At 44.7% G+C, this 11158-nt stretch overlaps 2 protein-coding genes across 2 annotated transcripts in view; one reads left to right on the plus strand and one right to left on the minus strand.

Annotated features, from left to right (window-relative positions):
• Window positions 1-2241: 2241 nt before the first annotated feature.
• Window positions 2242-8139, plus strand: SARC_11256 (hypothetical protein). Its single transcript, XM_014294661.1, has 6 exons — window positions 2242-3278; window positions 3637-3785; window positions 4116-4281; window positions 4424-4543; window positions 4749-4940; window positions 5133-8139. The coding sequence occupies exons 1-6, from the start codon at window positions 2976-2978 to the stop codon at window positions 5961-5963; spliced, it is 1761 nt and encodes a 586-aa protein (XP_014150136.1). The 5' UTR covers window positions 2242-2975; the 3' UTR covers window positions 5964-8139.
• A 254-nt stretch (window positions 8140-8393) lies between these two features.
• Window positions 8394-11158, minus strand: part of SARC_11257 (hypothetical protein) — a 3708-nt gene continuing 943 nt past the window's right edge. The window contains exons 2-4 of the mRNA XM_014294662.1: window positions 10296-10480; window positions 9149-9377; window positions 8394-8645 (exon numbers count right to left, since the gene is read on the minus strand). Coding sequence (XP_014150137.1) covers window positions 8527-8645; window positions 9149-9377; window positions 10296-10480 — 533 coding nt within the window. The 3' untranslated portion in view covers window positions 8394-8526. The remainder of the gene's footprint in view (window positions 8646-9148; window positions 9378-10295; window positions 10481-11158) is intronic.

An 11158-nucleotide genomic window follows, 5' to 3' on the forward strand; every position in this document is an offset into this window, starting at 1 on the left:
CGCGTAGAGCCTCCTCTCTCTCTCTCTCTCTCTCTCTCTCTCCGATCTACCGACTTGCGACACGCGGCGCCAACCCTCCGTATAAATGGTGAGCTCATCACGCCGACGCTTGTAGACGCACCTTGGAACACACGTTAACTCCCCCTGAAACTGGCGCCCACGCATGCCGAACCGAAACACTCCAAATACCTGGGGTTCCCACTCTCTCACGGAGTACCAGGAATCAACCTCGCTAGACATATGGAATTCCTGGTTGCAGCATTGTCACTGGGTATCGCCTCTTTCCGCGCTTATGGCTTCCATGGCTTCAGCTGGCGACACCCCCGCAATCGACTGATGATGTTCAAAACATTTATCCTATCCACGGCTACATATGGGCTGAACATTATTGCCTGAGCTCCGCCTATACGGAAAGATGCGTTGGACCCCTTATTCGAGCGCTTTAACTCAGCACTCATCCAAGCAGCAGCCATCATCACGGGCACGATATACCCTCGGCTTCCCAAACATCAAACAAACTTACTTCACTTTTGCGGCCTACTCCCCGCGCGACCATTCGTGGACTACCTCGGAGATTGCCTGGAAATACAACTCGACTCAATGGACAGCACAAATCCACTTACCTCTCTGACGCAACCCGCCTGGGCCCACGATAAACCATCACTGCGCTTACCGTACAGTATCTATGCTCACCTGAAAACTGTACACAAAGCCACGGGCGGGCGTACACCCGACCATGTAGGCCTCCGCCAACGCTGTGACGACATCAGGAAGAACTCAACAAAACGTTGGTCCAACAAGGAGATCGCTGCAATGGCCCGGCGCCAATACTACTACCAACTGGTTATGGGCAAACCGCCAACCTCAAACCGAGACAGAGCCAGACACGACAGCTTCGATCGCTGCTTCGAGTCTACACCAATCCGGCTCTGTGCTATGATTGTAACGAATGTGTACATGTTCACATTGCTCGACTACCGCACCGACGGCTGTCGCTACCCTGTATGCCCCGGTAGCCACAGGTTCACTACCAGCCACTATACCTGCATCCAACAACTGATTCGACGCATCCTGGTAGGCCCGAAACTGCCGCCCATTGGCCATGACCTCCTTCAGCAATTGCAGGAGTGCCACGACTTCCACGGTATCTGGACCCTCCACGAACACCTTGGATCTTTCCTCCAGCATGTTGAAGAACCACCGTACCCTCACCCGTCCCTGACACATCAACAGATGTTCCCTATACCCCGGCTAATCACGCTATTGAAATACCACTACAAAATATCGGTTCAAACCAAATCATCGCGCTTGTTGGTTCCGACTATGATACTTCCGATCCAGGCCAGCCAACACATACCGAATTCATCCGTGGTCTGGTGCAGCATTGGCTTACCCCCATACTCGCTTCTCGACCGGATTATGACGGATATCCTGGTCCTTCTCGGTATTTCATACTCTACACTAACCCATTCCGCGGCACTACACGGCGCAAACCCGATCCGTACCACAGAGGTGGGTACTCTACTTAGTAGGTCAGCAAGCGGATATATGGAACATTCGATAGTAACAGTGTTTTGTCAACACCGGCCCGAATTGACTCAGCACATATCTTCCATCCATTGTCGACTCACTTGGCCCAAGCTTCAAACGGGATTTTACTGACCACTTCTTCCCATCAATCTTTTCTGAACCACTACAGCGACTATGAGAGCCATACTTTATGTTCATACGTTGTATCATACATACTTGCCATTTTTGAAATAAATAATATTATCCCTATTCATGTGTATGTAAAGGTATTTTTGTAACCGATTTTGTAAAATCGTTGGTTATGGAAATACACCCTTTGTTTGTAAGTGTGTATTATTTGTATAGCTACAGGTAAGGTTCGACGAGAAAGAATTGACAACGTCCCATCGTACCCGGCGCACGGTATATTTGATAGAGAGAGCAGGTTACAGGAGTCCAGGTCCCACCGGGGGCCCTGGCCCCTGGGCCCTGCTTGAGCCTGGGACCATTGAACAAATCTATTTTTAGCATGTTTATTGGTTAATATGCGAGTCTCAACTCCCAACAAGTGGCCAGGTCCCGAGTTCCGAGTGCCGAGTCCCGACTGTATTTCCTGAATAAATCGAATAAATACACTTATTTTTAATACCACAAACCTCGAGTGCCGCGGTGCCGCCTACTTCTGACAAATAATCTCATAAATTCATATTATTGCATTGTATGATGTATATACACGACGTTTACACGCCAATATATGTCACAACTAATGCAATACTTTTAAAAACAATTGAACCAGATAGGGCTTCTCACAAGTATTTGCATACCCTGACGTTACCTTATTATTTACGTTGAAGTTTGGTATCCCTACTATTAAGCAAAGCATATAAGGCAATGAAATCAGGCGAGAGCATTCAGAAGTGTATCAACATCGTCGTGCAGAAGAATTCGCTGCTTATCCGAGTGACCCAGGGCCAAAACTTACCTACAAACAAAAACTAACCTTTCTCCCTTTCTATTTTCGTGACTATTCATGTGTATATAAAGGTATTTTTGTAACAAATTTGTAACCGATTTTGTAAAATCGTTGGTTGTGGAAATACACCCTTTGTTTGTAAGTGTGTATTATTTGTATAGCCACAGGTAAGGTTCGACGAGAAAGAATTGACAACGTCCCATCGTACCCGGCGCACGGTATATTTGATCGAACTTGGTTATATCCCAAACGCAAAAGTGAGTGAAGCACCCTAGATAACCTTTATCTATACCCAACGTTAATTTAGTTACGTATGCCCATAGAAGCACGACACCTCGCCAGCCTTGTCAATCAACTATAGGTGTGTGTAGTCTTCGGGACACGTAATTTGAAATTAGCATATTACTATATGCGATCAAGGAGTCACGCGCAACACGTATAAGACGTTTTAAACCGTACACGTTTAAGATATCAGACGACGTAAAAGGGCACGATGCAAAGCCCCGGCCACCCTTCACACCCACCTACACAATCCGCAAAAAAGAAAATGCGACACGCCGAACCCAATGGAGTGGATGAAAATGGTGAGGTAGCGATTGGCGGCAGTGCAGACGTAGAGGTGGATGTTGGCGATGAGCATGAAAACGTAACACAGTCGAATGATCAGACTGAGGTTAGCGATGAGCTTGAAAATATATCACACGAACACGCAGCACACCCGAGTGTTGACACGACAGAGAATGGCGTTGTAGCACAGGATGTCGGTGATAATGGCGAATTTGAGGAAATCATCGAGGTATGTCAGCGAGCTTTGACTGAAGATAAGGGTCTTGGTTCCTTTGTTGTTTATTTGAATATGCCTGTTGCTGTAACAATTTGTGTTGGATACTATGTACTTTCCGGTATCAACCAGGCTCATATAATGTCCATATGTGTGTTTATATGTTCGAATGTGCTTATTGACTTTATTCTACCAACCGCGAGTTATTTTGTTGTATTTGTTACCTCACCCATTGTAATATTCACAGCTCTTTGTTTACTGCACGAAGACCCCGGTGCGTGTGTGAATATGGCCCTCGTTTTCCACGACTTTGCATCTCGCAGCTGTCATACATTATATAATGCTTTTTCATGGTATACATTATTTTGTGCAGGAAGAAGCTGATGAGGAACCGAGTAGCGCAATGTCACGCATCTCAGAACTGCAGGCGAACTTGGTAGCACGAGAAGCACAGGCTGAGGCGGAAATTCATGCCGTTGAAGTGAGATGCTATAATGATAATCTTCTCTTCTACAAGGAAAGGTATGCCTGTCGATCACGCAGTTTTTATGTGAAAGTTTGCGCCTTATATGATTATATCGCTCAGCTGCACTATGTCTTGTTGAGTTCAGAACGTTACATTAAGTAGGTTATATATACATGTGCTTATATGATTAAATCGCTCAGCTGCACTATGTCTTGTTGAGTTCAGAACGTTACATTAAGTAGGTTATATATACATGTGCTTATATGATTAAATCGCTCAGCTGCACTATGTCTTGTTGAGTTCAGAACGTTACATTAAGTAGATTATATATATGTGTGTGTGCGTGTGTGTGTAAGGCGCTGATCGGTTTCCTACTTCCTCCCTAGAGCTGAGTTGGTACCAGGTGTACCAGGCTTCTGGGGACGCGCATTCACCGCGCACATGGAAGCAGAGGGTACGTTATGCGCGGAGGATAAGGAGATAATGAAGTATATTGAGTACCTCCACATCGAGGAGGAAGTTCTGGAACAAGCATGGTTCACCGTAGTCATTGTATGTGGGGCGAGCTCAGTTTTTCGTCATTTGTAACTTGCATGACGTCGCGTGAGGCCTGTTTTCCGGAATTGATTGTTCATGTACAATCAACACTGAAATTTACTTTTGCCGAAAACTACGTTCACAAATTTAAACACAGAAACTCGAGCAAAACCCTTACATCGAGAATCATGAACTGAAGAAACGTTATGCGAGAGACGAAACGGTCACTACTGGCTACAGTGTAAGCACCACAGATGTCCGATGGCTGGATGGTCGGGTAAGTACTTATAGGATTATTGCCGACAATATGGGTGTTCTTGTGTAGGCCGTGCACGTGAAGTATCATACTATCGTTGTATGTCCGCCCGTGGGAGGGGTGTGGGCTTGAAGACGGGATCAGTGTAGTTCATTCTGCAAGTCAGTGCACTTGCAATTCTTGTTCCGAATTACTATTTATATATATATATAAATTCTTTACCCAGGAGGAATACGAATACGAAGATGAGGAGACTGATTATGCACAAGCTGAGCCTCAGGATAAAGGACAGAAGCGGCCGAACTACCGAGCAAGATCCTTCTTCGACTGGTTTGATGTCGACGTTTGTGACAGTGATGGGTGGGGCGTCGATCCCGTTGTGGAGCTTCTTACCGCAGTCTGGAGAAATCCCATACAGGTGTGTCTCGTCAGATGTTTCACATGTGTAGACTATATTGTTTGTGTTTGTGGCGTCCGTGCACATTGCTTAACCTCGGTATTGTGTTTGGGCTGAGATCGTATGAGACTCTTTCTCACGGACCGTTATGTGAATTTCCATTGTTTATCACAATATGTTAGTCTCTACTAATGTACAACCCCGCAATCGCAGCATATCTATGAACCTGCAGACCATGGAACGGAGGAGGCGATTGAAGTCGACCTCGGAGGAGATGACGTCATAGGAATGGATGAAGGACACATGCATGAGGAGAGAGATGAGCATGCGGTAGGTACAAGTGAGGTAGACGTAGAGGCGGACATAAGTGAAGAAGACGTAGCGGTACCCGGAGATGACGAAGACGTGTACGAGAGTGCGATTCCTGACACAGCAGATATAGTGGACGCTGGCGACGGAGAAGGAGGTGGTGAGGGGGAAGGTTTACCCGAATATGAAGAAGAAGCGCACAATGAGGAGAAACAGCCAAACGAAGAAAAAGAACATGACCCTGAGGATGATTACGAGGGCGATGACGATGATGTGGCAATGGACAACTCAGGAGGAGAGGAGGGTGTGGAGCATGGATATGAAGCAGAGGAGCATGTGGAGCCGGACTATGAAGCAGAGGACACCATGGCGGTAGATGATGAGGGTGGTATACCCGAGCACGACGATATAGCGGAGGCTTACGGAGAAGGAGAGGGTGAAATTGATGGCATAGAGGAGGACTATGGGGAGGGTAATGGTGATGTAGAGGACTACGTAGGGGATGCGGTGGAGGGTGATGGTGATGTAGAGGACTATGTAGGGGGTGTGGATGGGGATGCGGTTATTGAGGGATTCGCGGGTGGAGTTGAGGAAGTGATTGTAAACGAGGCTGAGGATGGAGGCGTACTAGACCAGCTTGAGCCGAGTGAGATGCAAGAACCGGAGCTGGGCACACGAGAAGCCCCTGAAGTGAGCGATGATCAACCACAAACACACGCTGAGATAAGTGTTTAGCATATGTAGCAACACCAAAATCTCTGAAGAGTTTACACAATCTTGCCACTGGAACGTAAGCAAGAACTACATCAGCAACATCACTTTCCAGATGCGTATATAGCACCCGCATACACAGGTGATCATCCCTAAACATCGCTCAAGGACAGTATTTTTAGTTCATTTAGTTTTCGAATGCATTAATTGAAAGTAGACGTGATGACGTGATGTGGATGGTGACTTGGTGGTAGGTTGAAAAGTGAGGACTATTTAGTGCAACAGTGCCCGCCATTTCAATCCTCGGTCAGTAGGCTTTGAGGACTGCAAGATCAGAGGCGCCTGTTGCTGGATTTCACAATTCTTTGCCGTTCCCTAGCACACGATTGCCCACAGCCTGGCCGATAATACCTAGAGCCTGTTTCCTAATCACTTGCATCAGACGTTATAGCCAATCTATGTCGTTCTGCGAGTTGGGTGGGATTAAGTTCGAACGTGTGGTCGATTCGGGATGGGTTGATGATGTGTCTGGGCGGCATCGAAGGGTTGTCAAACATCAGGAGTTATTTCTTTCGGGGTGCATGTATATAATCAAGACGAATTTGTCTCTGATCGGTCTGTTTTGTTTGTATGCATGTACACACAGTGCATGTATACGTGTACTCGTACTATATATACAGAGCTGATCTGAATATATATATATGTATGACCAGTACAACCACACATACTCGTGCACATATCCGATTGTATATGTAAACTATGTATGTAACAGTGGTCTACATATATCAATATATGTATATGGCTCCATATGTTTATACAGCACATATTATAAGTACTGTGTGTGGGCTCATACACACTCGCTTATGCATGTAGACTGTACTTGTACCAGTGATCTACACATCGACATGTTGATAACATGGCTCATGTGTTTATTCACATGATTTTCGCGGGCATGTATGTTTATGACATGCCCCTTCTCGCGTGTAGATCGGCTGTCTCCGTATTGCATCTACGTGCTTGTTGAGTTCTGGGGGGGAGGACATAAGCGTAACTTGCCAGTTTTTGTCTTACTATACTCTGGCAATTGATTTGCTATTAATTTTAGGACACTCGTCTGTGCAAATGTGAAGTGTTGTACCGGTGAGACTTTTTTAATCCGGAACATGCGCTTTTACACGATGGAGATACCGCCAGCCTCGTCGCTGAGCATGTTGCCCGTAGACACATATTGCGATTAACTACGAGGTTGTGAACACCTACAGCTGTGCCACTTTGGTTGTGGAGGAAGCTTTGACCCTTTCTCGACCGCTATATAACACATCAACCGAAGTGTTGGATTGCATTCTCCCACCAGAGAAGCATAGGGTCGAATGTTTTTCTGCTTGTGAGTAGAGTTGCATGAGCAGTGTAGCTGCAGCTGCCTATGGAGAAATTACAGTATTATTTCGGTCTGCAGTCCGAGAATGAGATTCAGAAACACACGGTACTATTTAGGTGCGATGTCTGCCAGCACCCACATATTCCAGCTAAGAGTGTCTTTGGATATTGAATAGGTCGTTGCCTACCTACAGTTCCGAGTCAAGCTGTAGTGTGCGTGTGTGATCTGACATTTTAGCCCATAGTAGTGGAGACCTTGAGAATGGGAGTCGACCTAGTTGTGCGTGAGAGACGGCTCGACAGCTTGCTTAAGCGGGATAGAAGACCACAGCTGCTGCGCGCCTATACTCGGTTACACAATGGATATTGCGAGAGAGAAAAGCAAGCAAGGGAGTTCAAGGGTATAGCCTGGCCACGTGTTGTCTTTCGGTGTAGTATTTTGGTTTGGTAAGTATGACTTGTATACGAGTGAAGTTAACTAGAGGAGATCGAAGATGTTTGCTTGTTGGCTTTGCCGGGTCCTTGTGCTCGCGGGAATATGGGCGATGCTTGCTACGGCCCTGTGGGATGTGGGAGGTACCTACTGCGAATGTGTGGATTTCAGGTGAAGTGGTGAGGTTGCAGCAAAAGTGTACACTACACTTTCGCTTCAGTTTTTGAGATGGCTTTGTGCCCCGGAGGTTGGGAAAGGAAGCAAAAATTGTGATAAATATCTAGCCGCTTCAATAACTTTGTATATTCGAATATGGATATCGAGATGATTTGCAAATACCCCGCAAAGTACGGGAGGATCAATAAAAAACCAATTTCTGCGAAATTCGGATTAATACACTAGGCTATTTATTTCTCCTTTCTCCGTTGTCTTTTCGAACTGGGATAAATACACTAAAAAAAAAAATTTCTTTCTACTTAGTTTCAAACCAATACAGCTGCTTTATGAGTTTGGAATAGCAGATAGCACTACGGCTTACTACTATTCAGAAGAAGAAACAGCTTCATTCTTTTAGTTTTGTATACAAGAGAAACAGGCCGTTCCACTGCCTATTGAAGAGTGCGATATTTACGCTGCTATGAGTGGCTGGCCCAGCCTTAACGGTAGACACGAGGGCAGTGTTCAGAGCTTAGAATTCGGGTCTGAAAAAGAGAATCCACTGTATCTTCCAGATAGAATTGAAAAGAAGGAGAAGTGAATACATGTCTTGGTTTCCGCTCAGAGAAGTGAGGCTCCTTTATTTGTCACCACTGAGGAGAAGTACATAGGCGGGATAACGCCATCAAATCCGCTAGTTAAAATGACGTCGTTAGCAGACGCGAACCATTCCATGCCATCTGCGTGAAACAAAATATTTCGATAGCATGAGCGGTATAATATGTTCACAGTTGTTTGATCCGTATGAGTTATACTCCGCATGCATCATATACACTGTGATCGTTTCAGACATTCCGCTCATCTTATTTGCAAGCTGAGTGTGATAGGTCAATGATTCTAATCCCGTTTAGGCAGGCATTTATTTATTCGAGCGTATACAGTTTCTGTAATAAAATTTCGATATTCTTCTCCAGCTCAGGTTTTACTTTATTCACTGCCATCACCATACATTGGTGGGCTGTTTCTCGTAATCCTCAAACGATCTTCTAAAGTCAAGTGAATAAAATAAACACAAAGCACGGCGCATATCCACCGGAACAAGGACATGAACATTTTTTCCATCCCAAGTATACGCCTAAAAATACATTCACCTACTAACCTGCACATACGTGCACACAAATACTCAAAATTAAACACATGAACATATAATAAACAAGCAGATGCATACGTAGATCCCACACACCTTTAATTGACGCGGCCATGTCAATATATATGAGAACTTGGCAAGAAGCTCTCATGCCACTGATGACCCCCGATTCGCCTGGCAATCCTCTCGCACAGTGAATCTGATTGCGGTTCATTGTTTTCAGACCACTCTCCTTGATCAGATCCCAAGCTTTCCTGAACGTACCGTGTATGCACACCGGATACGTTGTTGCTGATAGGACAGGTGTGAGCTCTAAGTCCGACACCTAGCGAATAAAGTACGAGCGCGTGAAGTATGAATGAGAGATTTTGTGTTTATACGGATACAGTAGTGTACTTAATTGCTAAAGTGCTACAGAGTGTTCAGCACTAAGTTGGCTTTGAGACCGAGCTGTCCGTCCTTGAATCCCAATCCACCAAACTAGAGATTGTACGTAACATCCAACGAAATATACTCATTCATATTTTCACTAAAGCAATACACAACAATGACGCATTCGCTCGACCAAAATACTGATGGGGCGGTATGCAGACAAGACACAAACGATATCGTTCCTACAAGTCTACACTCTATCCGTCACCAGGATATCCGTTCACTGGCTTATAGCAGCCGTTGCATGCACTATCAGATGAAAGGTTTTCTGATATCGCATCTGTAGCAGCGCTCTGTGCATCTACTCATACCTAATTCTGCACAATGGCAATTGAGTGATTCAAACCTAGAAGGAGCTTTGTGGTATAATTTCCCTAAGAAGCCTTCCTCAAATCAAAAGGGTTGATACGTGAAAGTATACAGCGAATCCTTTAGTACACCATCTACACAGGTTAACCTTGTAGATGATCAAAACGATACAATTCGACGAGACCTACGAATTCGCATTGTGCGGGTTAGCAGCCATGATTTGGACAAATAGAAACAAATACCGATAAAGCGCATATCACAAAGACTTAATTACTGCAACCTGCTCTACATCGCATCCTATCACCATCGCGGGATCGCAAACGAACTTCCATTCCCCACACATTTGCTATAGTGATCTTAGTTCGCTCCCATAAACATCTCTCCGCCCCTGTCGCAGCAGACCATGAGGCAATGAGATCGAATTTGCGTAGTCACTTAATTCGAACTATATATAATCATAAACACAATCACGCCAAACTAAACCCACACACTTTGCTCGTACATGTGCTATAGAGTGGCCTTGATTCGCTCTGACTAGCATCTCTCCGTCTCTTTCCTCCAGTTTATATCGCCCCTTTGTGTCCTGCTTTGCGACTTGCTGTATGATGTCGAGCGTAAGCCCCTTGAACTTCTTATGTGATGTCAAGTCCTTTATTTTGACAAAACCATCGGCACCGATTGGCACACCTATTCCATACATAATATAATATCAAGTCATGCATGAGTCACTGTCCAGTCTTAGCCAAATAATGTACGAACGGTTCAAACGATACATCACTTAGTGCAAGAGCATCCCAATTCGATATGCATCGAGAAGAATTTATACAAGTGAAGATGTTCAGAAGGCAACTATGTGTCATGCATATATTTCGAGACACGCATAAAAGATTTTGAACTCTGCATGCGAGGTTTCTAAGCACCCGCAGATGTAATTTTGATCATCAACACACGTACTATACAAATTGAACGCCTGTACTCTCATCCATGGAAGATTATTATAAACAAAAATAAAACTTCGATTTAGATATCTAAGTACAGCGTGCAAATATGTGAAAATTAATTCGTATTTGTAATTCAACTCTGCAGTGCGATTGTTTTTTCGTATACGTATACTAATGCATGTATCCGAGTCGGCAAGTCGTTGCTTATACACTTGTGTTTAAGCCCTTGCACGAACCATTAACTTGCGATACACGCACAACCTATCATCATAACCACACGCGGATATATATGAAGTACGAGACTATATACGTATCTAGGTTCATAATGAGATTATCATTGGTAGTCAGCATGGTATCGCATAAAATATACACAAACTCGTAAATGCTTAAAGGGGTACATATACATATACATATAATTATATAT

The sequence above is a fragment of the Sphaeroforma arctica genome, assembly GCF_001186125.1.
Source record: "Sphaeroforma arctica JP610 unplaced genomic scaffold supercont1.1598, whole genome shotgun sequence".
NCBI classification, from domain to species: Eukaryota; class Ichthyosporea; order Ichthyophonida; genus Sphaeroforma; species Sphaeroforma arctica.

Excerpts from the sequence above, each read along its gene's own strand:
- SARC_11256 (XM_014294661.1), top strand. The coding sequence starts at position 2,976 with ATGCAAAGCCCCGGCCACCCTTCACACCCACCTACACAATCCGCAAAA. Across the intron at positions 3,786-4,115 it reads CTTCTCTTCTACAAGGAAAG|AGCTGAGTTGGTACCAGGTG; the intron begins GTATGCCTGTCG and ends CTTCCTCCCTAG. Across the intron at positions 4,282-4,423 it reads CATGGTTCACCGTAGTCATT|AAACTCGAGCAAAACCCTTA; the intron begins GTATGTGGGGCG and ends ATTTAAACACAG.